General features: G+C 35.2%; 4 protein-coding genes and 1 long non-coding RNA gene across 5 annotated transcripts; 2 read left to right on the top strand and 3 right to left on the bottom strand.

Moving 5' to 3' along the window:
• Window positions 1-90: 90 nt before the first annotated feature.
• LOC124439312 (lissencephaly-1 homolog) lies at window positions 91-1,198 on the bottom strand. The gene is made up of 2 exons (XM_046989535.1): window positions 435-1,198; window positions 91-352 (listed from the first exon to the last, which is right to left on the bottom strand). Exons 1-2 carry the CDS (start codon window positions 1,196-1,198, stop codon window positions 133-135), a joined length of 984 nt encoding a protein of 327 aa, XP_046845491.1. The 3' UTR covers window positions 91-132.
• Window positions 1,199-1,335: 137 nt separating this feature from the next.
• On the top strand, window positions 1,336-4,633 carry LOC124438435 (WD repeat-containing protein 31-like). Its single transcript, XM_046988568.1, has 10 exons — window positions 1,336-1,655; window positions 1,998-2,072; window positions 2,139-2,295; window positions 2,779-2,947; window positions 3,120-3,180; window positions 3,281-3,361; window positions 3,845-3,954; window positions 4,036-4,091; window positions 4,270-4,336; window positions 4,423-4,633. Exons 1-10 carry the CDS (start codon window positions 1,485-1,487, stop codon window positions 4,517-4,519), a joined length of 1,044 nt encoding a protein of 347 aa, XP_046844524.1. The 5' UTR covers window positions 1,336-1,484; the 3' UTR covers window positions 4,520-4,633.
• On the bottom strand, window positions 4,087-4,725 carry LOC124439207. The gene is made up of 2 exons (XR_006946313.1): window positions 4,639-4,725; window positions 4,087-4,470 (listed from the first exon to the last, which is right to left on the bottom strand). It is a non-coding gene; the product is annotated as an uncharacterized LOC124439207 (long non-coding RNA).
• Window positions 4,726-5,207: 482 nt separating this feature from the next.
• LOC124438313 (GDP-fucose protein O-fucosyltransferase 1-like) lies at window positions 5,208-7,473 on the bottom strand. Its single transcript, XM_046988373.1, has 7 exons — window positions 7,253-7,473; window positions 7,050-7,165; window positions 6,844-6,967; window positions 6,563-6,728; window positions 6,296-6,491; window positions 5,834-6,070; window positions 5,208-5,641 (listed from the first exon to the last, which is right to left on the bottom strand). The coding sequence occupies exons 1-7, from the start codon at window positions 7,383-7,385 to the stop codon at window positions 5,426-5,428; spliced, it is 1,188 nt and encodes a 395-aa protein (XP_046844329.1). The 5' UTR covers window positions 7,386-7,473; the 3' UTR covers window positions 5,208-5,425.
• Window positions 7,474-7,695: 222 nt separating this feature from the next.
• On the top strand, window positions 7,696-17,996 carry LOC124438317 (syntaxin-binding protein 1-like). The gene is made up of 29 exons (XM_046988377.1): window positions 7,696-7,852; window positions 7,977-8,026; window positions 8,596-8,677; window positions 8,979-9,055; window positions 9,127-9,208; window positions 9,449-9,499; window positions 9,592-9,644; window positions 10,088-10,162; window positions 10,455-10,520; window positions 10,875-10,958; window positions 11,734-11,774; window positions 12,296-12,341; window positions 12,785-12,828; window positions 12,978-13,018; window positions 13,596-13,650; window positions 13,841-13,904; window positions 13,993-14,058; window positions 14,559-14,639; window positions 14,839-14,927; window positions 15,202-15,251; window positions 15,583-15,643; window positions 16,031-16,079; window positions 16,476-16,571; window positions 16,684-16,759; window positions 16,834-16,849; window positions 17,224-17,248; window positions 17,350-17,436; window positions 17,525-17,561; window positions 17,751-17,996. Exons 1-29 carry the CDS (start codon window positions 7,825-7,827, stop codon window positions 17,813-17,815), a joined length of 1,737 nt encoding a protein of 578 aa, XP_046844333.1. The 5' UTR covers window positions 7,696-7,824; the 3' UTR covers window positions 17,816-17,996.
• Window positions 17,997-18,008: the final 12 nt, after the last annotated feature.

The raw sequence follows: 18,008 nt of genomic DNA, 5'->3' as shown, positions 1-18,008 counted from the left end.
TCGAGGGGAGTGGCCAGAATGTTGATAAAATTTACTGAAATTTCGAATGCATAGCCTCCAAAAGTGAAATTAATTTCACACGTTAAAAACTTCCGCAAGCGTGCCCATTTTTACAATGGGCAAATTGCTGTTTTAATTAGGATTTTCGTCTTGTTGCGATTCAAGAGCATTATGGATTTCTTGGAATATTAGTCTCGTTTCAATGAGATATAGGTTTCCATTGTTAGAACATACAGCTATTTGAGTTAGGTTAGGTGAAATGTGACATGAGTGAAGTTGAGCTTCGGATTCAACATCTTCGGTCATTTTTCTCATCGTTTTTAACTCCTTTTCGCTTGTAATGTCCCAAAACCTACAAAAACGTCAGAAAATGCTGCTTATTGTTCCGGTCATCAATGAAACGAGGATGCAAATATATTCACTGCAATGTATACCGTAATGTTTTGTCACTCGAGCAAGATATGACAATCATCGCATCATTTAACATAAATCCATCACATCCCCACACAATGTTTTGATGACCCACTAAAGTGTGTGTGTTTATTAATTTATTCCTATCCCATACTTTGACGGTTTTGTCATCAGAGCAAGACAATACGAGTTCATCATACTGTCCAGAAAAACAACAATGGTTCACTCTCATTTCGTGCGTTATTAACAGTTTCACTTTACGATTTAAAGCATTCGCGTAATTCTCGAAAATCTGAACGGTTCTGTCGCGTCCACAAGTCACTAGAGTTTCACCATTTCTCGTAAATGCCACGTTCTCTACGATGTTTTTGTGGTTTTCAATGTTTTGCTCAACACTGAGCGTTTTCCAATTCCAAATCTTAACACTCATGTCCGATGATGCAGATGCTACAGAAAAGGACGTTGCATCTGGATGAAATGCGCATGACCAAACGGTTTTTGTATGGCCTTGAAATGCTGCAATATGACCATGTGTTCGTTCGTCCCAAATGCGAACGGTCTTGTCGCTAGAGGCGGAGCAAATGTACGTACCACAGGCGCTGAAGTCACATGACCATGTTTCAGCGTCGTGTCTACCGATTCTATTCAATATTTGACCTCTTTCCGTTTCCCAAAGAAATACCTTACCATCGCCTCCGCATGAGACTATCTTTGAGCCATCTGCTGAAAATCGGCAGTCTTCGACAAACTTTGAGTGACCTGTCAGCTGTAATATCCCATGATCCATGCACTTGGCACCTGCGCTACGTACATCAATCACACTGAGTTGATTTACATAATTTGCGTGATGACGTATGTTGCCATGGTCACTCAACGCTTCTGTGCCGCTGACCGCGCGTGACTTCACAAAATGAAACACAAGAAACCAAAGAGAAATGTCAACAAACTTTTGAATTTTACGTTTTATTTATTTATCTTTCGCCCAATTCAATCGAAAATATGGACTGAAAATATTCAAAAGCTAGAGTCTGTTTTTACATGATGATGTGATTCATATAACTGTAAAACTTCAAATGGGTCCTGTAAAGTCGAAACCAAAGCGAGTAGCTGCATACAAGCACAATGAGACATCGATGTTTACAAATGCACTTGAAACTAAGGAGTTTTCCCTAGTACACGACGATAGAGTATCTTGCGTGGCTGCATACAAACCTGGATGGTGTGTTTCTGGTAGTACAGATTGTGTAAGTCTCATAAAGTTTCTGCTTCAACGTAATTATAACTTATCTGCTTGGAGTAAATGGTTTGAACCCGGGAGTATCGTTACATGTTTGTAAATGTAGATCGTCCAGGTTGGTATAGTCCTGAGAAGGACTGTTTTTGTTTTTGTTGACTGACGTTTCGACAACCTTAGCGATAGTCATCTTTTGACTCTGAAGATGACTACCGCTAAGGTTGTCGAAACGTCAGTCAACAACAACAAAACAGTCCTTCTCAGGACTACCAACCTGGACGATCTACATTTACAAACATATCTGCTTGGGTTACACCGAAAGTGAAGCTGTATTTTATGATTTATGATTTAGACCGTTGGTGTTTTCAACTTTGATGATGGAAAACTTTGTACCAGATGGAAAGCACATGAAAAAGATATAACCAAGGTTTTTGGTTATTTTATCATTGACATTGGGGCAGTTAGCATTCAGTTTGTAAATTTATTTCCATAGGTACATTGTGGTTGTAATCATGGCCAGAATACCATCTTCACTTCATCTAGAGATAAAACTATCAAATCCTGGTTAATTGATGAAAACAATTCTCCACAATTACAATGTGTTTATCATGGTCATGAACTAGTCACCACCACCATACATACAAACTCAGGTGTGTTTTCATTTTGTTGTTGGTCATTCATTTCATATGGTTTGCAATTAGCTTGCTTCATTTAGTGATCCAAAATCATTACAAATAACCAATAATAATAATTTTATTATACGTTTGTAAATGTAGATCGTCCACAAGTCACTAGAGTTTCACCATTTCTCGTAAATGCCACGTTCTCCACAATGTTTTTGTGGTTTTCAATGTTTTGCTCAACGCTGAGCGTTTTCCAATTCCAAATCTTAACACTTGTGTCCGATGATGCAGATGCTACAGAAAAGGATGTTGCATCTGGATGAAATGGGCATGACCAAATGGTTTTTGTATGGTACAATCTACATTTACTATTGGTATAGTCCTAACAATCTATTACCAGGTTGGTATAGTTCTGAGAAGGACTAGTACCAACCTGGACGATCTATATTTACAAACATGTAACGATACTCCCGGGTTCAAACCATTTACTTAATTTTATTATAATTATAGATTGTTCACTGTTGTGTTCTGGATCACGAGATAATAGTTTGAGAATTTGGGATGTGGAAAGAGCACAATGTTTGAAAATGAGCATGATCACTAGAAATTTAATAACAAGCTTAAAATGGTTTCCAAAAGATGATCTAATAGCACAAACTGGAGAAGATAAAATGCTAAGGTTTGTACTTTGTCATCTTAAGGGGGAGGGATTTTTTTGGGAGCCGAGTTTAATCATTGGGGAAAAGACATGCTTGGCAATGCAAAGAAAAATCTTTGAGGAGAAGAAATAGAAAATATGTTTCAGAATATAATTTGCACAATATTTGCTTATGATGGAATTTCTTGTTTAGGATTTGGGACAGTCGTTCTGTCGATGTCGCTTACACATTTCCACCTAAGCAGTATTTCGGGGTAAATTTTATAAAATGATTGTTTGAGTCTTTTTTTCACATTAAAGTGAGGAAATCATTTTATTGGTCTCTGTCTAAAAATATTTTAAATGTCATGATAGACTTGTTGTGATGTTTCAACTGATGGTTTCTATATTTTGACGTCGTCCATTGGTTTCAACGGAAGTGGCTGTGAAGTTATAGTAAGCATATGAATTTTAAAGTAAATGGTTTGAAGCTGGGAGTATTGTTACATGTTTGTGGATGTAGATCATCCAGGTTAGTTGAGTCCCGAGAATTACTGTTGTTGTTGATGTTGACTGACATTTTGACAACCTTAGCGGTAGTCATCTTCAGAGTCAAGTGAGAAGTAAACAACCAGATGTATGAACCAGACAACAAACATCGTGTTTTACTCGTCATTTGACTCTGAAGATGACTACGGCTAAGGTTGTTGAAACATCAGTCAACATCAACTACAACAGTCATTCTCAGGACTCGACTAACTTGGGTGATCTACACCCACAAACATGTAGCATATAAATTTTATTCATAGATATCAAACCCTAAACTAGACAGAAGAAAGTGCCGACTCATATCCAAAAAGAATCTTGTGCTAGCTATGAAATTTAGATTTGCAAATTTTAGGATAGTTATTCTTTGCAGAACATATTTCTTTGTTTTAGCTGTGGGATGTTAGAGGGAAACGACAGCTGTATTCATATCTTGGTCACCAACAAACTGTTTCTAGTTGTTGCTTTTTACCAAGAAATACAGACATAACATCATTACCTTTGTATGTATCTGTATATGGCATTATACAACCTCTTGTCTGTGTTATTTCTAAAATGTTTATGTCTTTAAAATCTTTCTCTAGACTTGTGAGTGTGTCACATGATTCAATATTAAGAGTATGGAACCAGGAAAGTCAGAGTATGTTGCCAAATTTATTTTTTCAAAGAACTTTGTTTATGAAAATATCCCTCCCCCCTGAACTAGAGATTGTCTAATTATGCAACCTTGTCCATTACTGAAAAAACAAACAGTTGCAACTTTAGTAAAACTTTTTGATAATGATATGTTTATTTGGACTATTGTAATATATCCATAGAATGCTTAGTGGAAGAAAATTTAGTCGCAGGACCTCTTACTGATATTGCCCTGTGGAATGATGGAAGGTACATATTATAACATCTTATATTTGATGTTGAAAGTTTTATATGCCATCACTGGTTTTTAACGTAGGTCATTTCTGATGTTTTAGGTTCTGCATTTCCAGTTATGACTGTGGTATATATCAATTGAACCTTTCCTACGACAACAAAATAGGAATAAAGATTTCTTGTCAGACGCATTTCTGAACACGTGACATTACCGTTAAATTATTTTAGCACTAGACTAGTTAGGTGGTTTATAAATGTGTTTAAATCATATGAACAAATTAATCGTACATGAAATTTATACATATATCTGAACATACTTGTGTCATTCTAACCAAATTCTCGTGGACAGAGATTAAAATGTGTGTGAAAATGAAGGCTAGTATTTCCAACGGGAAAATTAAAACTGACCATACTCTCCAATTCACATATCTGTGCTGTGATGGTTACGCCACAGAATGTACAATTAACCCCCAATATATTTCTTACATGAAGTAATCAATGTAACCGAGTATGTTTGGTCTTCAAAACAATATGGCGGACGATCAAAGCAGTAATTTTATCACAAACGGATCACAGCATTCAACAAATGAAGAGATAGAAGGTGACATAACCAAAATATTGCGTTAGAGATTATTCTTGGTGTTTTTATTCACTTACGCGCTCATTTTCATGTAGAATTTATGGCTTTGGATACTGAATTAGATCGATTAAATTCGTGTCTCAGCGTTCTTGAAGGATGGAACGAGAATTTACATTCACAGTGCCTTAGTTTTCTTGAGAAAATAAAAGAAGCGAGGAAAAGAAAGGAGGGAAATTAATAACGTCAAAGACAAGCATATAGACGAGTCTTTTTGATGAGTGAAATTAACTTCTTTGCAAATGAGAATATGAACTGTAAATTTGTAATTAAATAAAATATGTCTCATGTTTGCTGGCCATCAACTACATCATTCACAAATATCGATCATTAAAAATTTACCAATATACAATATAATGTGTGTGTTTTGTGAACGAATATTAAACCATCCAAAGGGTTGCTCTATTTATAGCATTAAATATCCCGTAACAATCCATCTTTGTCGTTATGAAACATTCCTCCATCATTCATAGTTCATCATTCTTTGGGTTTGTTTTAGGTGATGTTCTTGGATCAAAATTCCAAAACCCGGATACTTTACCTTCTGAGTCACGTGTTCGTTTGACAAATGAGGAGAAAGAAGATACACAGTTTCCCAGAAATAGTGTGGATTTTGTTAAAATGGCTAAGTCAATGATAGGCGCATCACGGCTTTGGAGGTTGGATTGTTGGTGAACTGTCACCTAAAAAGAAAAATAAAAATTCCTCAAAACACAAAGTAAGGCCAATTTGTGTATCATGATACAGGGCTTTCTTAGAACAGGCTGAAAATGGGGTTCAGGTTTAACCATTAGTACTTAAATGTAAATTCTACCAAGCAATTTGGTTTAGCACAGAGCTCAAGTCAGAAAATGAAGCAACTTCCTTTAACTCACAATTCTTTTTAGTTTCTTGAGTTCTTTTTCAATGACTGTAGTGTATGCATCATCATCTGTTGCGATGAAAACGGAACTGGCATTATATTGCTTTACCATCTTTCTGGTTTTTATGGCAATGTCTTTCTTCGAAGGCCAGCACATGTCTTTTGTCAGCTTGTATTCATGATTATAGCCTGTGCATTGCTCTGATGCGAACAACTTCTTTGTACTTCCAATGTGGTTGCAAGCATTTTTCTGCATTTTAGGATTAGAAAAAAGGCATGAGCAAATTATTGCAATTTCTGGTCTATTCTCTAGCAGTAAAAAGTTATGTCATTTTTTGGGTACTCTAAGATCTTACATAAAATAAACAAGTGAAGATGACAATATATGTTGTTGCTCTAATGTTTTCACACCAGAAAGACACAACACCCACAAAAGAATATAATTTGCTCTGATGAGAAAAGCTAATTGTTTTACCCAGTCTGATCCTGTTCGCAAATGTATACCAACAAATGACCCCGGAGGCAAGACATTTTGTATAAACTTGTCCGATAATTTATTGATATGATCAGACCATTGCAAGTATTTCTGCAGTCTTCTGTTTCTCTCCAGTTCTGGGAAATCACCTGGTGCTCCCATTAGGGCAATCACAGGGTATTCAAAACTTGGAAATCTAAGGGTTGTCCAAAAGTAAAACCATAAGGATGCATGAAAATTCCCAAGTAATTGGCAATTCCAAACTACCTCAAAATCCAATCATTTTTAACTGGTTCAAAATCAGTTTCATACAAGAGGCCTTTGTGTTCAACATAATTGTCGAAATCCACATTAAAATGGTCCCAAAATGGTCCAAATGGGTTACCCTCCTTCATGGCACACTGGTTACCATTCCTAAACAAGTAACAAAAACCTAAAAAACACAGGAATTGTTGTTTGTTGAAATGTTACGAAAAATGTTTTGTAGCTTTCCCCTTTGCATGATGCCATCACTTGATTGAACTTGAATTGTCACAGAATCGACAAACCTGTCCGTGTTCCTTTTGGCCAAATGGAAGGAGCAATATTTACCATAAATTTCTCCATTGTTACAACACGATGATAAACCTGTAGAGGCTTCACTTTGAACCACCTATCAAATGGAGTTCGTTCCTAAATATGAAAAAATATCCATATAATCTTCAATACGCGGAAATGCATTCTCAGCTAGTTTAGATAAAAAAATATTACTTACTGAGCCTGCCACTGCATCTTCGTACGTGATCCATGGTGGAAGAACCAAAGTGCGGTTGAGGCCTTTTGCAAATGCCAATGCACCAAGAAATTGACTAGCTTGGTTGCCAAAGCGACCTGAAACATTGTTACAATATGTAGCATAGATATGTCACTTATTTTTGCTAACATTACAACATGCAAGAAACATTTTAGCTGTCCTACCCATGCATGGACAATAGACAATGAAACCATTTTTGTCCCATTTGTTTTTGTCTTGAATAGGAATATCACGATTTTTCTTTTCAGCACTACAAGCGAAATTAGCTAAACATATAGCAAGTATGAACGTTTTCATCGCAATGTACAAAATTGTGCTTTAAAATTTGAAAGCGCTTTTAATGATTAACTTTGAAGGATGATGTTCAATTTCCCTTTGTCAATTAATTATTAATATTTGTACAGTTTTGAAAGAAGCGGAGGTTTCTATTTTTTAACATTTATGTTTTACAATATCAACATGGCTGATGTTTTTAGGTAGAAAGGAAAAGAGAAGTGTTGACTGGCCAATGAGGAGACAGTATCAATATCGACTGTTAGGTTATGCTAGATAACATCTTTCAAAATTTTACAGGGGGGAGAAGGGAAAATAATTTATCGGGAAGGAGTGGTTGACCGGAAATTGACTTCGAATTTCAAAACATTTATTCTAAACATTCAACGTTTATGTAGAATGTGAGAAAGTAAACTTAAGCTTTTCATTTTTTGACTTGTAAACGTGTTAAAAAAGCAGAAATATGTCTTTAAAGGAAGCAGTGGGAAGACGTGAGTAAAGAGAGCGATTAAATTGCTTTTATTTAATACGTTGAAGTTGAACTTTTCTTGGCCATATTGAAATTTGTACATAAATACATGAAACATATTTTTGTTGTATTTTCTTTTTATGTAGGTATCATAGATGACGTAATTAAACCATTATACGATGCCAAAAAGTGGAAGGTCCGATAGATTTTGTTTAATCCTCAAAATACTAACTTTATAGTAAATCACTTTTGAAAATTTTGCATTTTTGTTGACGTGTTGTTCGCGGATAATGTTTGAAATATTTTTCTCGACTAACAATGAAATATACGTAGCCTCTTTGCATGTGCACGACCTTCAAATGACATTACTCTCTCAGCATGCGTGTTTAGAAGTTTGAAAAGAGTCATAGGCTCTAAATCATTTTGTTTTTTCTGGGATTCACTCGATTTATGTTGAAAATTTACCCAAATTTTGCCAACTTTCTCCTTGCCCCATTCCATCCCATGTCCCTTTGTTTGTTGACCATTTTATTTATTCAACAACATCTTTAGTCATTAATTTTTGTATCAGGGGTTGGGAGTTAAGTATACTGTATGTTGAGTTTTTTTTAGTCATGTAGATATGAAATATTCAAATAAGTTGTCCTTTGAGTACCTTGTTTCAAAATAAGAAATTATCATTTGACTCAATTTGCAAAAAAGTCTCAAGTACCCCCCCCCCCTTTCCCTTGCCTTGGTTCTTATGAAAATATTGATTCACTTTAGGTATTGATTCTGGACAAAGATTCCCTGAAAATTGTATCATCGTGTTGTAAGATGAATGAAGTCATGAATGAAGGGATAACTAGTATGTATTTCATCAACAAAGGCCTGTTTGGTGCGTCAAATCAGCTTTAAATCCCCTGATAACATCTTATGCAATATTTGCTACTTTGGTTTCACATTTTTTTTAGTATAAGGGCTGACTAGGCCAAATAAAATATGTAGGACTTCAATAAAAAATCATTTCAGATCATGTGCCCTATATTAAACATTTTCTAAAATTTTCATGCTCAATCTTTATGAATGCCTTTATCTTTGTGAAAAGACCTTGTGTTTTGTTGGGATATAACAAGTATTTTAATTATTCTCTTTTTGTTATTTTTAAGTGGTTGAAGGTCTTGAGAAAAAGAGGGAGCCATTACCTTCATTGGAGGCCATATACATTATTTCTCCAACAGAAAATGTAAAAGATCTGTTTTGTTATGCTACATAAGATGTTTCTTATGAGTTGTGTCCATATTTCTATATTTGCAGAGTGTTGACCAACTTTTATCTGATTTTGACAAAGATGCACCAACAACAATGTACATGCGAGCTCATGTTTTCTTTACCAAAGGTAAGTGTCATTTTAACATGTTCAGTGTGACAATTTTTTATTTTGATTATTGGTGCAAGATTTTCTCACCACAAAATACCTACTTGCGACCAAAGCTTTTGCAGCAGAATGCTTTTAGAATTAATCTTTTTCTGCAAACATTTTATGCATCATTTTATAAAAATTATAATATCGCCAAAGACTTGAAAAATGCTTCTGTAGTTTGTTTTTTTTCTGTTGAATTATTTTGTTTTTATTCAGTATGCAATGATGAACTGTTCAACAAGCTAGCAAACTCTTCTGCTGCTAAATGTAAGTTATAAAATATGTATATTCTATATCCATGTTGATGTGTTGATTCTAAATTTTATGTTTCATTTATTATGATGAATATTTTTTTCCAGTTATAAAGACATTGAAGGAAATCAACATGGCTTTTATCCCTTATGAGTCACAGGTAGCAACTTTTACCCCTTATGATACATAGTTAGCAACTTATATCCCTTATTAGTCACAGGTCTTTATCCCTTTTGTATCACAGGTAGCAGTTTTATCCCTTACGAGTCACAGTTAGTAACTTTTATCCCTTATGAGTCACAAGTAGCAATTTTTATCCCTTTTGTATCACAGATAGCATTTTTTATCCCTTACGAGTCACATGTAGCAACTTTTATCCCTAATGACCCATAGGTAGCAACTTTTATACCTCAAAGCCAAATGCAACTTCTCCATTCACATCACTTATTGTCACATTAAACTAGATTAAAGAACGTTTGCATCTTTAAGTCAATCAATGTTCTCTTGATGACATACGAGTCAGAATTAAATTGTAGTTAATGAAGAAATCAAATAAATGTGTAAAAAATGATCCCTTATACTGTCAGTGATTGTATATTTTAGGTGTATTCTTTGAACATGGAGAAGGTGGTGAACACTTTCTATATGGAGTCACAAAATCATTCCTCTGACATTGAGGTGATGAAAATAGTTCACAACATGAATATTTTATTTGTTGGAGAGGGACATTTTTAAAGTTTGTGGTTAGATTTATAATGAAGTTGTGGTAATTCACACTAATACGTAATTAGAACTTTACGAAAACTTGTGACATTTTTAAAGTTTGTGGTTAGATTTACAACGAAATTGTGGTAATTCACACTAATACGTAATTAGAACTTTACGAAAACTTGTGACATTTTTCTCGTGGATTATTCTGAGTTCGTGCAACTTTTGATGAAACGGATGTATACTGTTGATTTTTCAATAGAAAGTGGCTGAACAATTGGCGACGTTGTGTTCAACTCTTGGAGAATATCCTTCAATTCGTTTCCGAGCGTAAGAAATCATTTATAATCTCTGTACTAGGAACTTTCTCTAGTGACATTTTTATGGGTTTCTAAATCCTCAACATAACTTTGAATTGTAAAACCATAAATCCAGATAAAACGATCATCTCTCTTCCACCATTCAGTATTATAAAGCTGACAGGAAAGGCAAATTTTGATTTCGACTACAAAATCTGCTTTTTTAATGGAAATAAACTCCATTTTCTATAGTTGATGGATGAATTGAACAAACATTTTTGTTGTTTAACATTCAAACATCAAATGCTATCGTGTCAGATCATGGCTGTGAACACGAATAAAATTGCTTATTTTCTAATTTCTTAGTATAAATTTTAATTTAGAACATGTCCTGGTCTCAGGGTCTGGCACAAGCATTACAGAGCACGTTGACCGCGTATAAAGCAGATGATCCTTCCATGGGAGAGGTATGTAACATGGTCAGAAATGTCTGTCTCAATAAACAGTGCGACGATAAAAACAGTCGAACATCATGTTACCACTGGATAAGGTAACATCTAGTGCATGAGGTAACATCCATTGTGACTTGACTTAAGTATTAAGTTTATATGCATATGGTTCTGAGAAACATCGCTTGCAACTTTACAGCCATTTGCAATTGACCTTGCGGCGTGCATAAATTAAACATTTGTTATAGTTTCAAAACTTGACGTTACTAACGTCTAACTCATTGTTGCTAAGGCGTACACGTTCAGTTATGGAAAATGTTGTTTTTATTTAATAAACAACCGTGACAAGTTGAAATTATGTAAGTATGGAAAGACGTTTGAAAACGTTAAACTCTATCGTTAGATGTAAGGTTTTAAATTGGTATTAGTAAGACACAGAGTGTCTTTGTCGTAGACTCGTAGAGCAACACTTTGTTTTTAACCAATGCTATGTCAGGGTTACGCCTTAGAAACAATCAGATAGCTGTATGGTAACGTCAAGTTAGCTGTATAGTAACGTCAAGTTAGCTGTATGGTAACGTCAAGTTAGCTGTATGGTAACGTCAAGTTAGCTGTATAGTAACGTCAAGTTAGCTGTATGGTAACGTCAAGTTAGCTGTATGGTAACGTCAAGTTAGCTGTATGGTAACGTCAAGTTTTGAAACTATAACAAACGTTTAATTTATGCACGCCTCAAGGTCAATTGCAAAATGGCTGTAATTACGTGACTAAAATCTTCAATTTCTATGCACAGGGTTCTCAGAAACATCGTTCGCAATTTTTGCTACTTGACAGGTTTGTGAATGTTGTTTTAGAGTAGAATTGTGTACTGTCTTGTACTTGTCGTGTACTGTCGTGTACTGTCGTGTACTTGTCGTGTACTGTCGTGTACTTGTCGTGTACTTGTCGTGTACTGTCGTGTACTTGTCGTGTGTCGTGTACTTGTCGTGTGTCGTGTACTTGTCGTGTACTGTCGTGTACTTGTCGTGCGTCGTACTTGTCGTGTGTCGTGTACTGTCGTGTACTTGTCGTGTCGTGTACTTGTCGTACTGTCGTGTACTTGTCGTACTGTCGTGTACTTGTCGTGTACTGTCGTGTACTGTCGTACTGTCGTGTACTGTCGTACTTGTCGTACTTGTCGTGTCGTGTACTGTCGTGTACTTGTCGTGTACTGTCGTGTACTTGTCGTGTGTCGTGTACTTGTCGTGTACTGTCGTGTACTTGTCGTGTACATGTCGTGTGTCGTGTACTTGTCGTGTACATGTCGTTTGCTTTATGAACGTGCATTCTTAGTTATTTTTTCTAAATATTTTTAGAGGTTTTGATCCAATCGCTCCACTTCTACATGAACTTACGTATCAAGTGAGCAATGATTAAAGTTGTATTTGTACCTGAACCGTTGTTATTATCGCAACCCGCTTTGATGCTTTAAAACACGCTTTTTCACACGTTAAAGCCCCGCGATTACCATCAAAAGTGCCTGGATACGAAACTGTGTTGCAACTACTTAACGTCAAGGGTGTAAATCCTCGTGGGTAGGGGGGGCATGTCCCCTCCACTTTTTGATTTCTCTGAGATATCCTGTCCACCATCCCCCCGAACGTTTCTAAACAGATTTGCGCCCTTGCTTTTTGTTATACAACTGCCATGTCGAATCTTTGGAAACAAGCTTGTTTGAATAAACAAAAAGGGATATCTCTCTTTTTTTAAGTTATTTTATGTAAAGGCATCGTCTGTCAAAATCACTTATGTATTAGTGGTCAACATTGATTGGCGTACATTAAAATGGATGAATTTCTTTACAGGCAATGGCTTACGATCTTCTGAATATCAAAAACGATGTTTACACGTAGGTTTTATGTGGATAGACGATGTAGTGGTGGCCATATGGATGATGTTAAATAGGACCTTAACATAGGACATTATACTAGACGTGAACTCAACCCTGCAGTTTACGTCTTGTCCAGTCAACTAAAATTAAACTTGTTTGTTATTTAGATACACCGCTGGTGATGATGAAAAATCTGTTGTTCTTGATGGTATGTCCACTCTATGTCCTTGTTAAAATGATTTAATGAAATAGACCCTACTTGTGTCAGTTAAAAATACAAAAAAAAACTTTATGTTGATGCGAACTTGGCTAATACGATAAATGTCCATATTGATAACTATTGATTTTTTAAATAAAATGCCAATAAGTTGAGTGTCTTTAGAGAACGAAAAAGTGATATTTATAACATGTACATCAACAGCGAGTTAAAGAGGCTGTAGATAAAAGGATTTCATAACATAAGGGTTGAAAGTTAGGTTCAATTGGGCTTAAAGTCTTTGGCTCAACGTTTGCCATAAAGCCAATGGATGGTTTTTCTATGATACATGAAACAGTAAATGGGAGAGTTAAATCTTGAAAGATATAAACCAATCAAAAATGTATAAGACATGTTTGAGGTTGGCTTACTTTATAAGACAAAAAAGTTGCAGTGTCCTTGGATATTATGTGAAAAGAAAAATGTTGAAAACAAAAAATCCAGTTTTAGCTGCATGCTTTCCGACACCCCGATATAGTTGAGCATTAGAGCGTCACCACTTCAATTTGTCATTTCATATTATTTTAAGAATCCAACGAAATTTGGAACGAGTTTAGACACAACCATATTGCCGAAGTTACAAAGTAAGTTCTGCACTGTTTTTTAATCACTATGGGAGGGTGAAGGGGGGCTTCATGACCTCTGTCTAACATGTGGATAACACTTTATAATTTTTTTATCGTTTTCACCTCTATGCGTTTACATCTGCTGTTGAAGTAAAGAGCTCATCATAATACACATAGCTATATAACAATGTTTCCTATTCTATACCAGCATCATTTCCTCCAAAACCAAGGAATTCGTTACTTCATGTAAACTAACTAAAGGAGGCGAGAAGGTACTTCACGACCTGTAGGCTAATGTTGTTGTATCAAATGGTATGAAAAGTTAAGAATCTATGGCTCAATTCATTTTTCACTCTACAGACAGATCTTCGGGATTTGAAACAAGTATTGAAAAAAGTGCCGCAATATCAGAAAGAACTGAGCGCAGTAAGTAATGTAGAAATACTTCATGTTAATATTTGTACACAGATGTTTATTGCTACAATATCATCGTATTCGAGAGATGAGCAGTTTAATCGTGTTTCAGCAAAAATTTTGGCCGAAAGCGACTGTTCATTATTGCCATGAATGAAATATGACCACCGTGTTACTACAATCACAATCGACATCCGTTTTTGAGTGTTTTTATAATAATTAAACAGACTTATACGTATTTTGATGATATTGAAAAAAAAGCAAGGGATCGAAGTTTTTTGGAATTGACGTTAATCTTACTGCAACAGCTGCTTCTGCATTTAAAATTTTGCTTAAATGAAGTAATTGGATGACACGAAATTTTACTGCGATTTTAAAGCTTCTTTCTATTTTTGGGGTGTTTATATTTTTACATCGCATTGGAAGTTACTTCCTTTAAGTCCACCGTTATATCTAAAATAATCATTTTGTAATATGTCAAAAATGCCCATTTTTTTATTTTTTTTCCTCAGCTCAACATGCATTTCTTACTGGCGGAGGAGTGTATGAAAAAATTCAGAGAAACTACTCAAAAAATATGTCCCGTTGAACAGGTGCACTTTATTTAGTTTTTGATGCAACTGCCGAACTTTTTTATCACATTATCTTACAACTGAATAGTAAATAAACGAAACGAAGTTTATCATGTGTTTTGGTCACATTGTAGTTGAAATTTTTGCAGTTTTTTACAATGTTTATGTAAAGGTATATTGAATGATATGCTATTTAACAATACATTGTACGTTTTACAAGGATATGGCGACAGGCGCCGATCACGAGGGGGAAAAAATCAAAGATCCACTAAAGAATATTAATCCACTGTTACTTGACAGCAGTGTAAGGTTAGTGCCACTGTTCATCGATGGTTTGTTAACTTTCCAATGTGACTGTATAGTTCAGGGATATTCTCTTGTAACTCCAACTGTATTTGAATTAAGAAAATAGCAAACTTTAAGTGAAAGCAATGAAATTAACGTAAACTGTTATTTTTTTGTTTCACATCATACATTAAAACAGCGGACATTGCGTTACGTCATCAATCTGAGAGTAATGACGTATTGAAAGTGTTATTACGTCATCAATACGATAGACAATGATGTAGTATTTCGTTTCCAGTGTCCAAGACAAGATCCGCATTATTCTCCTTTACATCATTTCGAAGGATGGTATGTAGTACTGAGGTCTGGCTGTAGGTAACTATGTCTTATATTGCCCTCTAGATTTGATTGAAAAATGCATGTCCATTCTGTTGTCTTTCCACCTATCTTTAAGAAAAACATTACGCTGAAAAGCATAGGCTTTCTACATTCAAATTAACCGTGTGTTAGATCCTCCATGACAGATCCTCCATGACACAGGTGACCCCATATGTTAGATCCTCCATGACACAGGTGACCCCATATGTTAGATCCTCCATGACACGACCGACCCCGTATGTTAGATCCTCCATGACACTTATGTAATATACGTACAGTTCGTAATTCATTTTATATTTAGGTATCAGCGAGGAGAATTTACTCAAGTTGTGTCAACATGCTCAGATACCTAAAGATAAGCAGTATGTAATGTTGATTGTTTTTTTTTCTATGTCAATTCATTCATTTCAACTTCCTGTTAATGACGACATAGTGATGTGTTTAATAGCGGTTGTATTCATCATCTGTCAACTTGCTGTTTTACGTACTTATGATAATTTTAAATTGGTTTGCTTAGTTTTAAACAATCTGACATTTATACATTTATATTTTAGAACGATCATCACTAACTGGTTTGCTTAGTTTTAAACAATCTGACATTTATACATTTATATTTTAGAACGATCATCACTAACTGGTTTGCTTAGTTTTAAACAATCTGACATTTATACATTTATATTTTAGAACGATCATCACTAACTGGTTTGCTAAGTTTTAAACAATCTGACATTTATACATTTATATTTTAGAACGATCATCACTAACATGGCCTACATTGGTGTTCCCTTAAAAGAAGGGGTTAGATTTTACATTTATTAAAGTTGTGAACTTGACGGATTCTGTTGAATGGCACGATGGTGTAGGGTGTACAATATAGAACATTGATGTTCTGTGGTATACAGTATGGGGTATTGATGGTGTGAGTGTACAGTATAGGTTATTGATGGTGTAAAGTGTACAATATTCGAGATTGATGATGTGGTGGGGTGTACAACATAGAACATTGATGGTGTGGGGTGTACAGTATAGGTTATTGATGGTCTAAGGTGTACAATATTCGAGATTGGTTATGTGGGGTGTACAACATAGAACATTGATGGTGTGGGGTGTACATTATGGGGCATGCAACAGACTGCGGGGGAGTATGTCAGTACAAGATGGGATTTTATACCGTTAATTATTATCTACATGCAGAATGTAAAGAAAAAGTCAAAACCAGAACGTAAGGAAAGACCGCAACAAAAATACCAACTTTCAAGATACGTGCCATATGTGAAAGATTTAATGGAGGTAGAGAACCGGAACATTCAAATGTTTCGAAACAAGATCGTAGTTTGTGTCAACGAGTACGAGACGATAACCATTACAGTAGCTTGCTTTACCTTCAATTTTATTTTTACAGGATTCTCTGAAGGAAAAACTCGACGAGAAAATGTTTAATTACATACCTGTGTCAAGAAACAGCGCCTCTGGCTACGGTAAATGACGAAACTTTGTTATGAGCATTCGTTCTTTGTAAAGTCAACCAAACCACTTTTATTTTCATTCGTAGGTGGTGTTGGTCAAAGGTAATTACTGAATATTGAAAGTTATACGTCTGAAAGGGCTGAATATGTTAAACCATACACTTCTCTATTACTGAAAACCATGCACTTCTCGATGGTTGATTTTGGGATTTCAGTCACTTCTCTTGAGTAGATTAAAATATAGCATGACGTCGCTATGGCTGTACCATAACATTTTTCTGATAACATTTTAACATCCACTTCCTTTTAGTGGATTACTGTAGGCGTACATTAATTACATATGATTGATTTGAGAATTGCCGCGTATCTATCTTAGACGAAGGTTGATTTTCTTATACATTGACATAGTGCTTTTATTGACTGTTTTTAATTAATATGGGTGGCCTTTCATTGAAATTGTTTATTTTTTATCTTAGTGCTCGTTATGGCCAATGGCACAAGGTTTGTAAAATATGTTATTTAGTGTCTTCCACATCATTATTGTGCTGGCAGTTTTTAGATTTATTGCACAGATATAACGTGACATATATTCCTATCAACAGGGTCAAACAAACACAAAGAGTTGCCCAAGATTGATTGTCTTTATTATGGGTGGTTTAACGTATTCTGAAATGCGAGCTGCGTATGAGGTATTACGCATGGCAGAATTGTTTGCTGATTAATTTTATCTGATGTATTAAAGCGACTGATTTATGTCTGTGTATAAAAACTTTGTAGGTGAAGAAGGCAAACCAGGAGTGGGATGTTGTTATTGGTGCGGAAACAAGTTTTTTCTAAATTTTTTTCCGCGAATTTGGTTTTGGGATGCATCCTTCCCCAGTCCCATAACCCATCTCCATCCTTCATACTTCACCTTCCTAATACAGTAGAACTTTCTTATATTTTATTTTTCCATCTTGAAAACCGAAAACAACATGTGCAATGTTTTGATATTTCGTTTTAGGTTCAACTCATATCATCAAACCGGTTGATTTCCTGTCGATGTTGCACAAACTTGAGGAGTACTAGTAAATATATGTTTTCTGTAGCTGACTCTCACGACACAGATCGTGGATTTATAGTTGCCCTCAATGTACTCGAAGTTATTGAAATTGTATTAAACATATGTACTATGTTTGTCGACTATCATAATGCAAGATTGTCAGAGGTTTGTTTTGAAATTAAACGAATTGTTTTGTTAGCCCTCAAATTTGGCCAAAGA

This window comes from Xenia sp. Carnegie-2017, unplaced genomic scaffold (genome assembly GCF_021976095.1).
Source record: "Xenia sp. Carnegie-2017 unplaced genomic scaffold, XeniaSp_v1 HiC_scaffold_19, whole genome shotgun sequence".
Classification (NCBI taxonomy): domain Eukaryota; kingdom Metazoa; phylum Cnidaria; class Anthozoa; order Malacalcyonacea; family Xeniidae; genus Xenia; species Xenia sp. Carnegie-2017.
This window is presented reverse-complemented; position numbering and strand designations above follow the sequence as displayed.

What these genes read in the sequence shown, in the direction of transcription:
- LOC124439312 (XM_046989535.1), bottom strand. Translation starts at nt 1,198, where the DNA reads ATGGATCATGGGATATTACAGCTGACAGGTCACTCAAAGTTTGTCGAA. An exon ending in TCGAGTGACAAAACATTACG is followed by an intron (nt 353 to 434) that starts GTATACATTGCA and finishes ACGTTTTTGTAG; the next exon opens with GTTTTGGGACATTACAAGCG.
- LOC124438435 (XM_046988568.1), top strand. Translation starts at nt 1,485, where the DNA reads ATGGGTCCTGTAAAGTCGAAACCAAAGCGAGTAGCTGCATACAAGCAC. An exon ending in TTTCTGGTAGTACAGATTGT is followed by an intron (nt 1,656 to 1,997) that starts GTAAGTCTCATA and finishes TTTATGATTTAG; the next exon opens with ACCGTTGGTGTTTTCAACTT. An exon ending in GGAGAAGATAAAATGCTAAG is followed by an intron (nt 2,948 to 3,119) that starts GTTTGTACTTTG and finishes TTTCTTGTTTAG; the next exon opens with GATTTGGGACAGTCGTTCTG.
- LOC124438313 (XM_046988373.1), bottom strand. Translation starts at nt 7,385, where the DNA reads ATGAAAACGTTCATACTTGCTATATGTTTAGCTAATTTCGCTTGTAGT. An exon ending in AAGATGCAGTGGCAGGCTCA is followed by an intron (nt 6,968 to 7,049) that starts GTAAGTAATATT and finishes TTTCATATTTAG; the next exon opens with GAACGAACTCCATTTGATAG. An exon ending in TCAAGAAACTAAAAAGAATT is followed by an intron (nt 5,642 to 5,833) that starts GTGAGTTAAAGG and finishes TTTTCTTTTTAG; the next exon opens with GTGACAGTTCACCAACAATC.
- LOC124438317 (XM_046988377.1), top strand. Translation starts at nt 7,825, where the DNA reads ATGTCTTTAAAGGAAGCAGTGGGAAGAC. An exon ending in TAACTAAAGGAGGCGAGAAG is followed by an intron (nt 13,905 to 13,992) that starts GTACTTCACGAC and finishes TTCACTCTACAG; the next exon opens with ACAGATCTTCGGGATTTGAA. An exon ending in ATCAGAAAGAACTGAGCGCA is followed by an intron (nt 14,059 to 14,558) that starts GTAAGTAATGTA and finishes TTTTTTCCTCAG; the next exon opens with CTCAACATGCATTTCTTACT.